Below are 18,912 nucleotides of genomic sequence, written 5' to 3'. Positions count from 1 at the left end.
GGCTTCAGGGCGCAAAGGAAGCTGCGTAAGCATTGCCAGGCAATGAACTCCATCGGGAGGGTTTATCTGTGTACAGTCTCGTTTCAGGAACTGGTTATAGCAGCGTGTAACCGTGCTCACCCCTCTGAAACTTAGAGCTGCAACATTAGGAAGCTCTTGAAAAATTGGGTGAGGATGTATAGCCTGTAGGCGTGTTGCAAAAGAATCTTGCGCAGCAGCAAACGTGCTGAGGAAGGGCAAAATCTGAGAGAAGGAAGAATTCAGAATACGGGTTAATCACAACAGTAGCCACACAGCAGTCGAAAGCAGCGCAATGATAGGGCGCAGGATCAAATACGTAACAGCGTTAGCGTTGGGATGTACTTTCTTGAAGATATCCCGCCACCCAGCCTTCAACGTGATCTAAATATTGGGTTATTGGAATAATTTGTTTATTTTGGTTTCAGTGCTTACCCATCATCCTAATATTACAATGTTTTTTTCTGAGGCATAAAAATTAGAGAGAGCTGATCTTCCTCGCACACCCCCCCAGCTCCCGGTGAACATGCAAAGTATTTGGGGGTGTTTTTATTGAGGTTGTAACAAACCAAGAATTAGAACGCAGCTGTGAACTGTTACTTTAAGTGTGGTTTTGCTGCGCCACCTGAAGGTGCATCTCCAAATAGTTACGGTGACTCGTTAGGTACAGAATAATTTGTACTTTTCTTGAGTGCTAACGCCACGATTACCACACTAGCTGAAGTGTATAGCATGCAGCTGGGATCACTGCAGCGAACGTCAGAAAAACTCTGGTAATAATGGGACAAGATGAAATACTGAAAGTAATCGCTTTCTGAATCCGTATGTTCATAGTTGTGTACTGGACTGAGTAGACTGCAGTTAACTGGAGATGGGATTGGAGGTCCCAGGGAAGCTGCAGGTGCCTGGGGCTTGATCCGCGTCACCCCTGGGAAGGGGAAAAGTGAGGAAAAACCCCACAAAAGGTGACCGTGGTGCCTTGCTCTCAGGAAGACTTGTCCTGGGTGAAGGCCCTCCGGCACAACAGGTTGCTGTGCCTGCATTGCCGTTCATCGTGCACTGCTGTGCGCACGCCTGGGCCCCTTCAGCTAACTGCCCCGGCCCGGTGGCACGCTTGTTGGAAAGCTCCCGTGTCACGGGGACATTTCGGGTGCTCTGCTGCTGTTAGTGACTGGCGTCTCTCCCCTTTTGGGGAGGAACGCGAAGGCAAGAGAAAAGGCGTTTTGGGGCGGGTAAAATACATCCCTCGCGTGTTTTTAGAAGGCCTCTGAAAGGACAGATCTTGCGTTTGACAGAGGCTGGAGTGACGTGCCCGCTCCGTCTGGCAGGGCAAGGTCACGGCTGGAGCTGACGTCCCCATCCCCGGTGTCTGCGTCCCCGACCTCCCTGACGTCTCCGACATCCCTCTCCCCAGCCTCCCCAACACCCCAGCGGCCAGCGTCAGCTGGTGGCCCATTGCCAGCCTCGAGGAGGAGGAGGAGGAGGAGGAGCAAGAGGGCGGCCGGAGGTGCCCGGGGGACAGCCGTGGCCCCTGCGCAGCCCCTGCCGCGTCCCAGCCACCCCGGGACCCGGAGAGGGACCCTCCGGGTGGGGTCGTGCGGCCCTGTGGGGACGGAGACCCACTCAGTGTCGTGGAAATGAGGAAGGGGACGCACGGGGACCCGGGGGGGCTCACGGGGACAGCGGGGAGGCACGGGGACAGGCGGACAGCGGTGGGTAGGGGTGGACGGCGGGGACGCGGGGCCAGGGACGGGGGTGCCACCGGCTGCTCACCCCTCGGGGCTGGCGTCTCCTTCCACTGCTCCATCCCCACGGGGTCCGCGTCCCCGGGGCACGGCAGGACGAAGGCCGCCGCAGCCCCGGCCCGTCGGGAGCCATGACAGGCAGGGCGGCCGGTTGCCGCGGCGACGCTCCGACGGAAGTGACGCACAGGGGAAGGGCCGGAAGTAGCGGACGGGTCCGGAAGGGCCGGCGCGATGGCGGAGGTGGAGGCGGCGGGGACCGGGGCTGGGGGCAGCCCCGAGTCCGGCACCGGCACCGGCACCGGGTGGCGGCGTCCCCACGGGCCGCTCCAGCGGTACTACGGACCGCCCGCGGCGGAGACGGCGGAGGCGGCCCCGGACCCCGCCGACATCAACGGGCCCCACTTCGACCCGGAAGTTTTCCTTACTAAGGTGACCTTTGACCCCACGGCGACCCCCCCCCCCCCCCCCCGAGCCCCCGGGGTCGTTGTGGAGACCCCGCCCGCAGACGCCCCCTGACAGGGAGCCCGGGGACCCCCGGAAGGGCGCTGTGGAACCCCTGTGGGGCCCTGGAGGGCCCTGTAGCCCCCTCACGGGATCCTTACGGGATCCTCACGGGCGTCCCATGGACCCGGCCAGAGGGACTCCAGAGGGCCCCCAAAGGACGCTCAGGCCACCCCAGGGCCCTAAGGGGACCCCAGGAAGGCACTCTGCGGGGACCCTGCAGATCTCCTTCCGTCGGCACTCTTTAGGATACTGTCGTTTCTCCGTGGTGACAGTACTGAAGCCCCAGGGGGGCGGTTGGGGGCGCGGGGGGCAGTTAGGGCTCCTGGGGGGCAGTTGAGGGTCCCAGGAGGGCCCCGGAGGGCAGAAGGAGGCTCCTGGGGGTCATTTCCAGATCCCAGGAGAGACCCGGGGGGGGCAGTTAGGGGCCTGGGGGCAGTTAGGGCTCTGAGGGGGGCAGCTGGTGATCCTGGGAGGGCCCGGGGGGCAGTTAAGGGTTCGGGGGGCAGCTGAGGATCCCGGGAGGGCAGTTAGAGCCCCGGGGGCCGGTTGAGGGCCCCGGGGGGCACAATTGGAGGCTCCAGGGGGTAAATCGGGGGACTGCAGGGGACAGCGGGGCCGCACGGGGGGGTGGTGGGGTTGGGGGGCAGTTGTGCAACTGTTGCCCCCCTCCAGGTGCGCAGCGAGTGCCCCCTGGGGCAGTTGTTGGCCCGTGAGGCCGCGCTGGGGCGGGAGATCCGCGCCCTCGACAGTGACATGCAGACGCTGCTCTACGAGAACTACAACAAGTTCATTTCCGCCACCGGTGAGCACCCAGCGGGGGGAACCCGGGCGTCCGGGAGGGGCTGGGGGGGTCCCAGGCAGCCGAGGGACCCGGGCGTCCGGTTCCGTCTCCCCAGACACCATCCGAAAGATGAAGGTCGACTTCCGGCGCATGGAGGCAGAGATGGACGATTTGGCTGCCAACATGGCCGCCATCAGCACCTCCAGTGCCCGCGTCAGCGCCGCGCTGCAGGACCGGCACCGCCGCGGCGCCCAGCTTGCCGGTACGGGGAGGGGGACAGACCCAGGGGGCAGATCTGGGGTGTTGGGGGTCAGATCTTGAGGTTGGGGGAGGCCTTGGGGGTTCGATCTTGGGGCTTGGGGGTCAGATCTGGGGGGCTGAGGGACAGATCTTGGGGTTGAAGGGGCCGAGGGGGCAGATGTTGTGGGCAGGGGTAGATTGAAGGGGGTTGGGGGGACCTTGGGGACAGGTCTGGGGGTTATGGGGCAGAACGGGGGGGTTGGAGGGCAGATAATGGGAGGGAGGGCTGAGGGGCAGATCCGGGGGGTGGGGGGCAGACAGCAGGGTGCTGGGAGACCCCGGGGGGCAGATCCAGGGGGTTGGTGGCAGATAACCGGGGGGGGAGGTGACCACCCCAGGGGGGCAGATCCAGCTCCTGGCCCCGCCCACACTTGCTAACCACGCCCCGACGGCTGGCCCTGCCCTGCGATATGGCCCCGCCCCTCTCTCGCCCCCCCTAACCGCCCCGGCACCCAGGGGTGCAGGCGCTGCTGCGCAAGCTCCAGTCCCTGGTGGAGGTGCCGGGGCGGCTGCGGCAGTGGGCGGCGCCGGGGGCGGAGCCTGCGCGGGCCCTGCGCTGCCACGCCCGCGCCCGTGCCGTGCTCCGCCACTACCGGCACCTGCCCTCCTTCCGCGCCATCGAGGACGAGAGCCACGCCATCATGGCCGACCTGGCCCAGCGCCTCCGCGCACGCCTCCGGTGCGTTCGCTCTGGAGCCTGCTGACGGCAGCTCTGGGAAATGGGTTTTGGAGGGATGTTAACTCTGGAGCCTACTGATGACAGCTCTGGGAAACAGTGGGGGGGGGTGTCACTCTGGAGACTAATGATAGCCATTCCAGTAAACAGCCTTCTTGGGAAGGTGATGGTGGTTGTGGTACATTAACTCTGAAACCTACTGATAACAGCTACAGGAGACAGCTTTTCAGGGGTTGGGGGTGTTAAATCTGGAGCCTAATGATAACAGCCCCCAAGAAATATCCGAGGGAGGGGGGCATTTACCCTGGAGCGTGTTGATAGCAACCCCGGGAACCATCCCTTGTGCAGAACATCCCCAGGGCAAGGGGGATAACTGACCGCTACTGAGAGCTGTTCAAAGGCTGCGTGCTGTGGGGTTTCCTCGTGTGTTTATGGTAGAGGGAGAGTTCCCGACCCGCCTGAGGAGTTTTAGTGATTCTTCATTGTTATTGTAAACTGGGGAACCTACTGGTCATCTTTAGTGAGTTTTTTATTACTATAACCCCTGTTAACTTCGGAACATGCTGATGCTATGAAGTATTCCCCCCCACACCTTGTTTTTTGAATAATTGCTGTTTACTCTGAAGCCTACTGATGACTTTTATGGCTTATTCCATTTTCTTACTGTGCCACTGTTAACCCCGGAACCTCCCACCATCCCCAAGTAACCCCTCATTTCCCCCACCCCCCAGGGATGACACCTTGGACCCCAAGGAGCTCACCGAGTGCGTGGAGATGCTGCTGCAGCTGGAAGAGCCGCCTGAGGAGCTGTGCGAGGAGTTCCTGAGCCACGCCACCGCCCGCCTCGAGGCCGAGCTGGCAGCGCTGGAGGCCGAGCTGCCCCCGGCCGACCCCTCCGGCACTGCCGCCACGCCGCCCCCCGCCTCCGACATCCTCGACTTCGTCGACCGCGGCAGCTCGGCCTTCGTGGGCAACCTGTGCCTCCTCGCGGCCTCGTACCGCAGCCTCTTTGAGGGGCGCCCAGGGGCTGGGGACGGCCGCCTGGAAGCCTTCGCCGCCGCCCTCACCACCCGCTACTTTGAGCTGCTGGAGCGGCGCCTGGCGCTGGAGCGGGGCCTGGGCGACACCTCGCTGCTGGTGCGGGCGCTCGACCGCTTCCACCGACGCCTCCGCGCCCTCCTCGAGCTGCTGCCGGCGGCCGGGGCCGAGGCAGGCGCCGCGCTGGTGGCCCGGGCAGCGCGCGAGCGGGTGGATCGCTACCTGCGGGCACTGCAGACCTTCTTCCTGGGGTGCCTGGGCGACGTGCGCCAGGCGCTGGCCGCCCCCCGGCCCCCCGGCAAGGAGGGTCCCGGCCTGCCCGATCTCCTGGCCACGCTCGCCTCCTCCGTCCTCAGCCAGCTCAAGGCCGTCCTGGCCTACGTGCAGCTCTTCACCGCCAAGGATGTCGCCTTCGCCAGCCTGCCCTACTTCAAGGTGGGCCGTGGGGCGGCGCGGGGTGGCACGGGGCAGTTTGGGGAGTCGCGTGGGACATGTGGTGCATCACTGGAGCGGTCCGGGGTCGGCACAGGGAAGTTTGCGGGTTGCACAGGGCAGGTCGGGGCTTATACAAGGCAGCCTGGGGGCGTCGTGGGCAATTTGGAGGTTGCACGGGGCAGTTTGGGGGTCACTGGGGCAGTTTGGAGCTTGTACGGGGTAGTTTGTGGGTTTTCGGGGCCCCAGGGTGCTGTTTTTGGGGTGTAACCCCCTGGTTTTGGTCGCAGGGGGAGTTCTGCGTGGAGGCGGTGCGCGAAGGGCTGGTGGTGGCCTTCGTGCGCTGGCTCTGCCGCACCGCCCGGGGCTTCGCTGACGGCCCGGCTGAGCGGGGGGCCCCCGCGGCACCCCCGGCCCTGCTGCTGCTCCTCGCCCGCCTCTGTCTTGACTATGAGGCCACCACCATCAGCTACATCCTCATTCTCACCGATGAGCAGTTTCCCCCACAGGTGAGCCCCCAAAACTGCCCGAGTTGGCCCCAAAATGGCCCTAAGGGGACCCTGACTGTCCCCAAGATGTCACAAAATAGCTCTGCATCCCTCTGTGTCCCAGCATCCATTCAGGACGCGGTGGTGGGTACCATGGTGTGCGGGGAGACATGGGGATCTTCCTTCTGTCTGTGTCCCCCAAAACATCCCTGAATGGACCCAGAATGGTCTGATTGTCCCCAAAATGGCCCCAAGGGGGGTCCAAATGGCCCTATGGGACCTCAAATGGCCCCAGGCTCCTCTGTGGCCCTGTGTCCACCCAGGTTGGGGGGGGGGGGGAGCGACGGTGTGTGTGGAGGTATGGGGATCTTCCTTCTGTCTTTGTGTGCCCCCAAATGTCCCTGAGGGACCCCAAAATGTCCCCAGGTCCCTCTCTGTGCCCTGCTGTCGCCTCGTGTCCATCCAGGATATGACCCTGGGGATGGCAGTGCACATGGAGGCGAAGGGTCCTTACCTGTGTCTCCTAAGTGTCCCCAAGGGCACCTCAATGTGTCCCCAAGGGGCTTGGGCATGTCCCCAAGTCCCCCCAGATGCCCCAAGGATATGAGGATGGCAGTGATGCTGCTGCAGGCGGGGTGGCCCGCAGAGCATCCCATGTGTCCCGCGATGTCCCTGTGCTCCCAGGACATCAGATGGTGGAGGCATGGGGGGCGTCCCCACATGTCCCCACGTCCCTTGTATCCTCAGGCCACAGGGCCAGGGGTGACGGTGGGGACAGCGCTGTGCGCAGAGGCACGGGGGTGTTCCTACACGTCTCCACATGTCTCCGTGTCCCTTGCACCCCCAGGACACAGGCCCGGCGGTGACACCGGGACCGGCACTGTGCGCGGAGGCGCGGGGGGCGGCGCAGCGGCTGCTCGACCACTACGTGCAGGTGCAGGGCGCTGCGGTGGCGCAGATGCTCAGGAAGAGCGTGGAGACACGAGACTGGCTAGGCACCGTCGAGCCCCGCAACGTTCGTGCCGTCATGAAGCGCGTGGTCGAGGACATCACCGCCATCGACGTCCAGGTTGGGGCAACACCAAGAGCCCAGAGGGGCTGGGCAGGCCCTTAAGTCCCCAGGGGGTCGCAGACATCCCAGACGGTCCCTGGAGAGGCCCTGAGGACTCCATAAGGTCCTTGAGGACTTTAGGAAGTCCCCAGAGGGCCTCTGCAGGCGTCCCTGAAGTTCCCTGGCAGTTCCCAGGTGTCCCAGAGGGTCTGGGGCGGGGGGCTGAAGTCCCTGAGAGGTCAAGAGGGGATGCCTGAGGTCCCCATATGGTCCTTGAGGATCTTTGGGGGTCCCAGAAGGGTTTGGGAGGGTCACAGAGGATTTGAGGGATCCTGGGTGCTTTTGGGGGGGTCCCAGAGCGTATTTTGGGTGGATTCTGGGATACCAGCGCTGAGAGGGTGCGGTGCCGCAGGTGGGGCAGCTCTTCGAGGAGGGGGTGCGGCGGGCGCAGAGCAGCGACTCGAGCCGGCGCGCCTTCTCCGTCTACAGCAGCTCACGGGCACCCGGGCGCTACGCCCCCAGCTACACCCCCAGGTCAGCCCTGTCACCCAGGCCACCTCTCGGCCACCCCCTGGGCCTTCCCTGGTCACCCCCAGGGCCGCCCTGTCACCCCTGTGCTCCCCGCGTCACCCCGGCGGTAACCGCTACGTCTTCCCCATGACCCTCGTCATGTCCCCAAACTGTCCCAACGTGCCCTGATGATCCCCGTATGTCCCAACCACCCCCTGTTCCCCGACTGTCCCAGTATCCCCTGATGATCCCCACGTGCCTTGCATCCCACGATTGTCTCGTCTCTCCGTGTCCTTGACCGTCCCCACGTTCCCTGACTGTCCCCGCATCCACCGCCCATCCTCGCGTTCCCCTGTCTTTGTGTCCCCAAACAGTCCCAGTATCTCCTGACCATCCCTGTATCCTCTGACCATCTCTGTCCCCATCCCCGTGTCTCCTGACAGTCCCTGTGTCCCTCCCCCCATGTCCCCTGGCTTTCTCAAATACTTGGCTGTCCCCGTGTCCCTGACTGTCCTGGTGTCACCGTCCCCAGCGCCCCCATGGACACCCACCTGCTCAGCAACATCCAGAAGCTCTTCTCCGAACGCATTGACATCTTCAGCCCTGTCGAGTTCAACAAGGTGAGGCCACGGGGACATCCCCATATCCCCAGGGGCCCCCGTGGTCCCCGTCTCCCCAAGGTCCCGAAACTTCCCAGTTGTCACGTCCCTGGTGTCTCCACGACCCAGGTGTTGGGGCCCAGGGGGTCCCCAGGAGCTGATGACCAGGACAAGGGTGTTCCCGCTGTCCCCTGATGCTCCCCTGTCCTACGTGTCAGGACTCAGGGGGTCCCTGCAGCTGATGACCACGGCGAGGGTGTCCTCGTGTCCCTACGGTGACTTGACTCGGGGCCTCCCTGTGCTCCCAGCAGCCAGGCCAAGGGTGTCCCTGTCCCCCTGTGCAACGTGTCCCCTATGTCCCACTGTCCCATGTGTCCAGGCGTGGGATTGGCAGCCAGGACAAGGGTGTCCCTCGTGTCACCCATGCCCATGCTGATGGGACTTGGGGCTTCCCTGCACTTGAAGAATCCAGGCCGAAGGAGCCCCCGTTCCCCCGTGCCACACGTCCCCAGTGTCCCCACATCCCATGTGTCGGAACTCGGGGGATCCCTGGGGCCTGGTGACCAGGACGAGGGTATCGTAGGAGCTGACGGCCTGGAGAGGGCTGTCCCCAGTATCCCCACATCCCCATGCAGATGTGAGTCGGGGCCTTCCTGCCCTGGGGGCATCCCTGACCCCTGGGCCGCACGTCCCTGCTGTCCCCACGTCCCAGGTGTCGGTGCTGACTGGGATCATCAAGATCAGCCTGAAGACGCTACTGGAGTGCGTGCGGCTGCGGACGTTGGGGCGCTTCGGGCTGCAGCAGGTGCAGGTGGATGGCCATTACCTGCAGCTCTACCTCTGGCGCTTCGCCGCTGACGAGCGGGTGGTGCAGGGGCTGCTGGACGAGGTGGCCGCCAGCGCCACCCACCGCTGCCTCGACCCCGTCCCCATGGAGCACAGCGTCGTCGAGCTCATCTGCGAGCGCGGGTAGGACATGGGGACACACGGGGGCGTGGGTAGATGTACAGGACGTGGCATCACATAGCGGGGGGACACAGGGACGTGGGACATCTGTGTCACTATGGGGCACAGCCGAGTGGGGACATCTCTGCGAGGGTCCTGTTACATATCTAGGGACAGACCTGTACCCCGTGAGTCCCCACACATACGTGGGGACACTCCATGTGTTCTCCCCCCAACACACAAGGACGTCCCACGTCCCCACACACGGCAACAGGCAGGGACACCCCCTGTCCCCACACCCACACAGGGTCACCCCGTGTCGTCATCCCCCCCCAGCCCTGGTAGCACTCCACATTGTCCTCCCACGCCAGTGACGCCCTCAACATGTGCTGACACCCCGTGTTGTCCCTGCGGCCCCAGTGACGCACCATGTCATCCCCCCACCTTGGTGACCCTGGGCACAGCCCGTTTGTCACAGTCGGGGACAATAAATAAAATATGTGTGAGCTGTGCTTCCTGTCCCCTGCCTGTGCCTGGGGTGGGACGGGACAGAGCAGGGACAGACGCCTGGGTCCCTGGGGGGGACAGTGGGGCTGTGTAGGGAGGAAGGGGGGGTCACCTAGATGCCTGGGTCCTTTGGCCACTTGTGTCCCTGTGGGGCAGTGGGGAGGGGGGCAGACCTGGCCCCTCGCACGACCTTGCACGGGCACCCTTCCTCTCCCCCCCGCCAAACCCTTGCACAAGCACCCTGTGTGCACCCGGTGCCTTGCACGAGCACCCAAGGAGCATCCAGCCCCTGGGGCCGCCGAGTGCCTTGTCCAGCCCTCGCGTGAGCAGCCAGCGCCCTCCCAGCCGCCTCTCGCAAGCACCTCGCCTGCACCCAGGGCCTTGCGCGAGCGAGGGGGTTGCCTCCCTGCACACCCCAGCTGGCTGCGGGACCTGGGCAGGGCCCGTGCTGCTCCTGCTCATCGCCGCCGGCACCGCAAGGGGGTCCCGGGGGCAAGGGGGGGACAGGAGCAGGGTCAGGGGCGCAGGCAGTGCCCTGGGCGTGTGGTCGGGGAAGGGCTGTGCTGGAGAAGCAGCCTGCTGAGCACTGGCCCTGGAAAAAGGGATTCCCCCCTCCAGGCTGGGACGAGGGTGTCCGCAGGGGTCGGGGACGGCCGGCGCGGCAGGGGCTTATACGCTGAATGAAGTCCCCGACCTGTCCCGTGCAGGGATGAGGGTCGGGGTGAGACAGCAACGGACTGACAGCAACGAAGGAGAACCCGTAAGGGTCCCAAACCATAAAAGTCAGGGACCAAAAACCTTAGCTGTCCCTTCTGGTATCGTTCCCCACGGCCCCATCGGCAAAGGAGCGGCCGAGAGCTCTGGGGTGAGGAGCAGTTGTGCTGTCTGCCCAGTTTTCCCTTGGGAATCACTGGGTCTCCAGCTTGCGTTCAGGTTTTTGCTGAAATACCCGGAAAATACCCCGTCTCCTCCAGGTGACTCTGCGCGTGCCTCCTGGGCAGGCTCAGAGGACCACGAGCGTGGTCCAAAGCAAGCTGGCCGTTCAGCTCGTGCTCGGCGAGTTTTGGGTCCGTTGCTATCAATCAGAACTGCCCATTTGAAAAATGGTCAACGCTTGGAAAAAGTTGCTTTGGTTGAGGACGTGATTGCCTCAGGTCAGTCAGGTTAAACTGCTGACCCGTGTGTGTGTGTGTGCTGCGGGCGAGTCAGTATATACCATAATGCCGCTGTTTAGACTTCATCTAAACAAACAGCATCTTGCCCTAGCAGTAAGACACAGAAAAAAAGACCTTTATTTATAAAAACAGGCGACAGAAGTAATTTGAAGACATCATCTGAATTTTATTTAGAACTTAATGTTACCTCTAAAGAATAAGATCTAAAATAGATGGAAGGTGACAGGGTGTAGTACTCAGCACAGAGTTTAGAAAAACAGCTGCCAGCATCCTGGGTTTCTCCATTTTTTATATTTGCTGTTTTCCCAGAGGGTTCGGATAGGAGAAACTGGAAGTCATCCGGAAGCGTTGTCAGCAGCTGGGCCAAATATTTTGTCAATTTAAGCCTCCGCGCGAACGAGCTTCTGAAAGAGAGAGCAAGAGCAGTGAACGTAGCGTGCCGAAATACACGGCTGCAGAGAAAAGCCAGGCTTACCTATGGGCTTGGACCACACACCGAAGTCGTAACCTCTGGCAGAACTCGCGCGAGGACAAAGGCTCGGTCTCGCCCGCGGGTGCTCACCGGGCCGGTACCCGTCGTGAGCGCGGGCGCGAACGCTAACAAAGAGCGAGCGGCACGTGCGCCCGCGTCTGCCTTCCTATTACCTACAAGTTCTCTTTCGTCTTGGCTCTGATCCTAAAAACGCACCTGCATGAAGCAGGCGCTTCTTCCACCGGGGAGTCAGCATCTCCATAAATCCTAGCCAATAAGAAAAGTCACCGCGCTCGTTGCAGAGACCGTCTCTCGTTTAACGAGCTCGCAAAGCGCTTGGAAGCCTTGTGCTGGTCTGCAACCGGACCTGCGGCCCAGGGGTGCTGAGGTTAAAGTATCTGGTGCTCTTTGTCCAGAATCTGGTACAGGGCTGCACAGTTACAGACATTTAGGATAATAATAAAAGGAGAGAATTACCAGCAGATTGATGAGGGCCTTCACGTGCTCGGGAGAAAGCTCATCAATACATTCCTTTAACGCGGTCAAAGCGGCTCTAGTCAAATCATCGACTTCATATTGAGAAATCGGCCCGCTGTACAGCTGCTCAGCAGAGCCTTCGAGAAGCGTCTGAAGAAAGCCGGGGACAATCTCATGAGCAGAGCCGGCTCCTGGAGCACGAAAGACAAAGTGGAGTGTAAGAAACAAAGCCTTCACTTGCCCGGGTTCAGCTGCTTCTGCCCTTTACCACCCCCCACCCCAATAACGACATACGAACCACGCGACGGCTTTGCCGAGCGTGTTCTCGGCTTCGGGGGGGGTAAAGCGTTCAGAGAAGGGGATTGCCACTGCAGGAGCTGCTCTGCTGCACAGGTCCTCGGTGGAATCCCACCATTCATGGATAAGCTTCCACCCGCCTGGTCCTCAGGCTTCGCTTCTCTTTCTCTTTTCCCTTCTCTTCTCTTCTCTTCTCTTCTCTTCTCTTCTCTTCTCTTCTCTTCTCTTCTCTTCTCTTCTCTTCTCTTCTCTTCTCTTCTCTTCTCTTCTCTTCTCTTCTCTTCTCTTCTCTTCTCTTCGTCTGGATCCAGCTTCTCGGGCTTTGTGAGATTTTTTTTCTCTTTTCCATGCACCTTTGTTTCCTTATGTTATTCCCTGTTCTCTAACCAGATATCAAACCCCTTCCAGCTCCCTTCTCTGAATATGTTCATGTATTCATCACCCAGGTTGTCTGTAATATTCAGTAATTACCTTTTTTCTCCTGTCTCTGGAATTGTCAGCATTGTAGTGAAAGTAAACTGAAAATGTTTCTGCTCTCTTAATCTCTTTTCTTCAAGTCCAAATCTTGTTGCCCTCTGATGTTGCTCCCTACACAAGTGCCTACAGAGCCGGATTTTGAGTTCACACCTAACTGCTGTTCTTCCAAGACCTTGCTAGGTTTTCCAGGGCTACTCGTGCAATTTGATCTCCTTCCCATATTCTCTTTGTATGAACTGTCTTGACTTAATCACTGAGCCTTGATTTAAAAAAAATACATTAATCATCACTCTGCTAAGTTCTGTCCCTTCTAGTAAAATTCGGGGGTTTTTTCCTCCTTCTTTTATTGTCATCCTGTTCTTAATTTATGAGATTTAATGTGAGAGTCACACTGATTAAAATCCATATTCTTTACCTGCTTTTGTAAAATCATTAGGTTCTTCAGCTGATGAGATGATTTAGACCGTCTTATCAGCGTGCAGCGTATGCCTGATCGCCCTGCTGTTCCTCCTGCTCTAATTGCACCTTCTTGGTTCGTAACCTCCGGGGGCTTAAGGGGGCTGAGGCCCCCAGCCCCCAGCACGCTGAATTACCTCGCCTCTCTTTTCATATCCGCTTTCGCCTTCCAAGCTTACTTCTTTCCCCATATTTATTTTCTGTTTTCTGACGCTTTGGTGTCAATGTTGCCTCCGATTCGGCACCTTTGTGTGCTCAAGGAGCCAAGCCTAGAGGCAAGGTTAGGCGACGGTAGTAGTTACCCATCATTAAACAGCAGAGTAATGGTGGGCTCATTTTGCTTAAGGCTGAGTCTCCACGCCTGATCTGGTCCCTGGAACCAGCAGGACAGATCATCTACGCTGGCGCAGGGGCCTGTGCTGCGCCGAGGTGTATCGCCACCGACTCTAGCCCAATCCGTCGATTCAAAGGAGAGCCAGGGTGAGTACTCGAACACCGGCCACCACATTGCAGAGACCAGATTTAGTCAGATGAACCCTACTGTAAGTGTCCAGGTGGAAAAAAATCTCAGAGACTGCCGAGCTGCCGTGATTAGTATTTGCTTGGAGTATTTTCAGGCAGCTAAATTTCCCTGCCGTCACCACAAGTCTTCAGGGCTGGTCAAGGGAGCATCACTTCTGCAGCAGCGACAGCACGCTTCCTCTGCGAATTTTACACGAGGCGTCAAGATGCCTTTCGCTTGCTTCCTCGAACAGTTTCCACCAGGTGTTTTAACGGTACTCCAAATAGTTTGAATACTTAGAGTTCAAGGTTATAAAAAGCAATTAAACAATTTACAATTCTATCTGTTTTAATTGGCAAAACTTACCAAGGGAGCTGCAGAGCACCATGGTGACAAGAAGAGCGACAGTCAGCTTCACGGCAGAGCGCGCCATTTGCCGCACGTCGTGTGCCGAGCCGTGAAGGCCAGCGAGCGCCCTTCGCAGCCGAGCGCAAGGAGCCGGGATATATACGTGGGGAATTATGCGACGCGACGGGAGGAACGGGCCCAGCAGGTCGCGCAGCTGCGCTAGAACCGGGTCCAGGTCATGCTTGTTTACGAAGCGGACGGATGAAAAATGGGGGTGACCTCTGCTTTCACCAGCTGCTGTCGCTGGACCTGGAACAACGAACACCCTGCTCGGCGAGCGAGAGTTCGCGCTGACATTGCGTGTGGGGTGCACGGGTTTGAAGCTCGGCACGAGGAGTGAGATTGCTCCGGCCCTGTAAGACGCAGAACTGCAGAAGCAGTGGCCGATAAGCCGTTTTACCCAAGGCACTTTCGAGCTCACTTACTCCAGCTTTCTGATGTGATTTCATGCGGAACTGCTGCCACGCTTCTTACATAATTCTTCTTCTATTGTTTTCCCTGCTTCTCTTCTATAATTCCAATTCTGCAGGGACTAACGTGTCTTTTTAAGTACCATGATCTGTGGTCCAGAAATATATATATATATATATAAAAAAGGGCAGGCTGATGCATGAATGAAAATAACCACGCATTAAGGAAGAACATCTTGAATAGCTTCTTCTATACAGCTTTTCAGCTGCTCTTAGCCAAGCGTGCACTGCTGAGGCACGGAGAAATTGCCTCCATAAACCCCGACCTGGCAGCTGAGTCAGATCCGTTGATAATCTTGGGAGTAATAGCACAGTGTCACTCCTGAACTTAAAAGCGAAGCACGTTTTTAAGGTAAAAATTAAAGGAGCGTTGGCCAGCTGAAGCAACGTTCAGCACAGATGGCCAACGCTTGAGCTACAGCCCTAATTCTGCAGGCAGGTGGGCTCCTTCTCCTCTCCTGCCGTGTCGGGGAAGCCCGACTGGCTTCCGTTCTGCCCCGTGCTCCACGTGGCTGGGAGCGCTCCTGGCACACGGGGACCCCACGAGAGCCCAAAGGTGGGTGGGGTGAGGAGCGTGGGAGAGCGAAGGTCAGCTCCACGGACGTTCCCAGCAAGATGCGAGCGATTAGGGACTACGTGGCACCGCGTTCTGCCGACCTACTAAAATCTGAAATCACCCTGAGGGAAGGGAAGCGGTGATGGCAGCGCGTGTCTTGGAGCAAGATGAGATAGGAGAAAGGAAGGGCCTTTCTGTGGGCATGGGGCATCCTCCCCCTGGCTCCTTCTGGGAGAAGGGGGAAGCGTGAGATGGAAACGCCAGGAGCTGATTTCGGCCACAGAAAGTGCTCCGCGTGATGATCACACTGCGGGGAAGCGTGTCATGCTGGGTGCTGCCTGGGGTTAGGATCCCGTTCGATGGCCCTCAGGTAAGAAGAAATGCTGCACACTCAGCATCTCCCTGCTGTGAGAAAGGAAGGGGCAGCAGATTTTACAGGGCCACACCTTCGCCTCAAAAAATAGTGTACTGCAGTAATTAAAGGGGGGGGTGGGGGGGTGGCTTTTTTGGATGATCCAGCCACCACACATACAAGCTATGACCGTACAATGGCACGACCATGGTATTGCCAAGACTACAAATTTTCCCCTATCTTCTTCCCCCGCAAGCAACACAAAAGTACGCTTTATTTCTCGAGGTCTTACATATTCCATGTGCAACCCACTCCATTTGAAAGAAACGCTGCTTTTCCTGCTGTCCTGCTTGCTGCCTGTCAGTGTCTGTGCTGAACACCTCTCCCGAGATCTCCCCCTTGCGTTTGTCCGCGTAGTCTTGAGTAACTTCATGTCTCAGTTTGTCCTTTCGTCCCGACCCCCGATTTTTAGCAGAGTCTGTCTGCACTCAAGTAACACGTGATGATGGGGGGGGCCTGACAGATAAGCCGTCCCCCCACTCCCCTCTTAAAAGGTTAAGTGGCTGTGGAGGGGTGTCCAGGGCCTCAGGGGATTATTGGAGGGTGCAGATTATTTTAGATGGGTATGAAGAACTACATAAACTCTGAATATCTGGTGACCTTCATCTAGGACCGCATTATTTTAATCTTTTTTTGGTGTGAAGTTGATTGTCTAGGTGTCGACAGTACTGAAATGTGAAATTATAACATAAAAGTCCTTCCTGAAAATGTTCTCAGTAGTTTTTCATGCCATTTTTGGGACAGGTTGGCAGCAAAGGACTGCAAGCTGTAAGCTGGCTTCGAGTGTGTTAACAAAACCTTCAGACTCGTTCTCCAGGTGGGTTTTCCCTCTCCTGAGGTTGCGCGGGAGGCTGTTCACCAAACGTGACCCGGCCACAAAGCAGAAGCGCGGAGCAGTCACTGAACTCCCTCGGGCTGACGGTAACGCCCACGAGAGATGGAGACAGCGTGGATGTCTCGGGAGCCGGAATCAAAGCGCCGTGGACTGTAAGAAAATGCGGCAGCCATGGCAGCTAGCAAATAAGCAGTACCTGCAGGATGTGTTAAATTTAGGGACCGGTCCTGTGGTTTGGACCAACGTGATCAGCCGTTGCTTGCCTGGGCTTCAGGTGAGAAGCACTGGGTGTCGGAGACTTCTTCACTGCCCTGGCTTGGGTCCTTAGCTCAGGAGGTTGTGCAAAGGCTGCTTTTGTGTCTTCCCCTCCGTGCTGGGTCTATTTGCTTAGGGTTATTTTTCCAATTTAAATTAGGAGACCGGAGACGTCTCTATTTTGTGCTCCAGCATGGCTGTATGACAGTCAGAAGTTCTTAGGGTACAGAAAAGCTCCTTCACCAGTTTCCGAGGCTGTGCACAGAAACGAGTGAGCAAAGCGCCGTTTGGGGCAGGCTGTGTACTGTGTGTTCCGGGTAATCCACTAAAGCGTTTCTCTACAGCACAAGTGGAAGCCGCGCCGTCCTCAAGGTGTTTTTATTTGTTGTACGCGTGGAATTTCTTGGCAGAGGATTCCAGAGAAGGGGAGAGGGGTTTTATTTTCCCATTTGCTTAGAAAATGGATTCTGTTTAGCTAGGAGCAAGCTGTGATGTTAGCAAGCAGAGCCTGGCAGCCCCCGTCAGGCTGCATATGGCAGGACCACGGGAGAGATGCAAGAACCGTGCTGGGAGCCCCAAGGGATCTTATCAGCCGCTTGGCTTCCATGTTCGTGCTTATTCGTCATGCTCTAAAAGAAAGAAGTACTTGACTGCTGAAATAACAGCCATGGCCCCAGAAGGCCTCTGCTGTACCCTCGTGCCTTCGGCTTTGCCCCCGGCAGCGTCCCCGCGGGAGGCAGCCTGAGCAGGGGCGCTGCCCCGCGCGACCCCCCCAGCCCAGCTCTTCCTCTCGCCTCCCTCGGGAGGGCTGCCCGCCTGGAAGCAAAAGGACGGAAGAGAATTGCAGGATTCCCAGACACAGGCTAAGTCCATGCTTCGGGTTGTGGCCGTTCACTTCCTAAGCTGCGAGCTTAAGGGATTCGGTTTGAAAAGCGCCAGGGAGGTTTTACCACCAGCTGTCCCGGCAGGAGCTCGTCCCGATTTTTGCATCCCTGGAGCTGCTCCCACTGGCAGTGAACAAGGGTGCCCTTGAAAATGAGGGGTTTTTTCATGTTCTTCTGGTTTTAAACAAAGAACCTATATAATTCTATTTTAAAAGAGTGTGAATTTCAGCTTTGCCTCAATTAGTGACAAGCAGCTTAACAAGGTCCCTGATGAATGGGAGGGGAGCGCATCCTTTCATGGCGTACGCATCCTATTATTATCTTCACGCTGGAACTGTGACACTAAACACCCCCTTCCCATTACGGGGACACGGCAGTGCTGTGGGGTGAGGGCACTGCACCCAGCCCGCGAGGTTTGCTTGCTTTGAACATGTTCTTATTCGGAGCATAGGCAATTCCCTGGGCACAGGCTGCCCAGAGAGCTTTTGGAGTCTCCTTCCCTGGAGATACTCCCTGTGTTCCCAACGGTGCTCTCTCCTATTACAAACGATCTCAGAAAAGAGAGGGCTTTGCGTTTCCTTTGTAAAAAGCCATCACATTTTTCTTCAAGAATGATTCCTGCTTTCTCTTCGTTGTGCACGGCTTCGTGTAACGGAGTGACAGCTGCAGTGGCATTGCCCTCGTTCACTGGTAACTGCGGATGTTAAGGTACCGATGTTTCAGCAACTGTGACTGACCTGTGATGAAAGACCTGCGATGGCCCTGGAGGTAGGAAACAGTATTTGGAAATACGCGTCCCTTGGCAAGGACTGCTAATCTGGATTTTTCGCTGTAAGCTACTTAATGTCATTTGGGGATTTGTCTAAAAGTGTTTGTTTTTCTTGTTTTCCTACTGCTGGCAATATTGTCAGCAATCAGGTCGCTAGAATCCATTTTAATTAATAGTAATATTTCTGGCTAATCCCTGAACAATCAGAAGATAAAGTCCGGGTCCAAACTTTATCGGAAAGACCCCCGCGTACTTTGGAGCGTGTCCCGTAGCGTGCCAGCTCAGGGAAAGCTGGCCTCTCTCCCTGCCTGCGGAGGACGTGACAAATCGGGGACCGTGAGAAGGGGAGGATGTGAAAAGCGATAGGATTTACCATCTGTTTTAGCGTACAGCCTTTCCCCTGACCCAGCAAAGCCCCTTTCAGAGACAGCAGGGTGTTCCTCCTGAGCGACGTTGCAGCCGTGCCATCTACTCCTCAGGCGCTGCTGAAGTCTGTCCAGCGCCGCTCCGGGCCAACGCCACAGTCCCCAGAGCGGGATCCCCTCGGGGACGCGCAGGCTCTGCTGCTCCCTGTGCAAGGCAGCAGGGGATGATGACAGCTCGGGAAAGGCTTGGCGGGGCTATAAATCATGAGGGCTATAAATCATGAGCAGCACCTTGTGCTGTTTTAACATTCCTGTGGCCTCGGTTTTAGTCTTTCCACCATGAATAAGTCTTGAGATTTAGTGAGGATGTAGGTACAGATCTCTTGGGATACACGATGCCTTCAGGCCCGCCTGCCAGCTTCTCTGCCGTCTACCCGTTCCCCTTCCCTGCAGCACTATCGTGCTCGCAAAGCCATCGTGCCGTGCTTGCAAAGCCATCGTGCCGGTC

General features: G+C 58.3%; 1 protein-coding gene across 1 annotated transcript; it reads left to right on the top strand.

The window, feature by feature from the left end:
* The first annotated feature begins 1,965 nt into the window (after positions 1–1,965).
* Positions 1,966–9,599, top strand: VPS51 (VPS51 subunit of GARP complex). The gene is made up of 10 exons (XM_075501694.1): positions 1,966–2,192; positions 2,940–3,069; positions 3,164–3,310; positions 3,805–4,027; positions 4,756–5,497; positions 5,785–6,003; positions 6,830–7,051; positions 7,446–7,567; positions 8,076–8,163; positions 8,855–9,599. The coding sequence occupies exons 1-10, from the start codon at positions 1,995–1,997 to the stop codon at positions 9,113–9,115; spliced, it is 2,352 nt and encodes a 783-aa protein (XP_075357809.1). The 5' UTR covers positions 1,966–1,994; the 3' UTR covers positions 9,116–9,599.
* The last annotated feature ends 9,313 nt before the right edge of the window (positions 9,600–18,912 follow it).

This window comes from Mycteria americana, chromosome 5 (genome assembly GCF_035582795.1).
Source record: "Mycteria americana isolate JAX WOST 10 ecotype Jacksonville Zoo and Gardens chromosome 5, USCA_MyAme_1.0, whole genome shotgun sequence".
Taxonomy (NCBI): Eukaryota; Metazoa; Chordata; class Aves; order Ciconiiformes; family Ciconiidae; genus Mycteria; species Mycteria americana.
Note: the sequence above shows the minus strand (reverse complement) of the source record. Positions and strands in the feature narration are given on the sequence as shown.

Coding starts and splice junctions, on each gene's coding strand:
- VPS51 (XM_075501694.1), top strand. CDS start 1,995: ATGGCGGAGGTGGAGGCGGCGGGGACCGGGGCTGGGGGCAGCCCCGAG. Junction 3,070..3,163: donor CAAGTTCATTTCCGCCACCG/GTGAGCACCCAG, acceptor CCGTCTCCCCAG/ACACCATCCGAAAGATGAAG. Junction 6,004..6,829: donor ATGAGCAGTTTCCCCCACAG/GTGAGCCCCCAA, acceptor TTGCACCCCCAG/GACACAGGCCCGGCGGTGAC.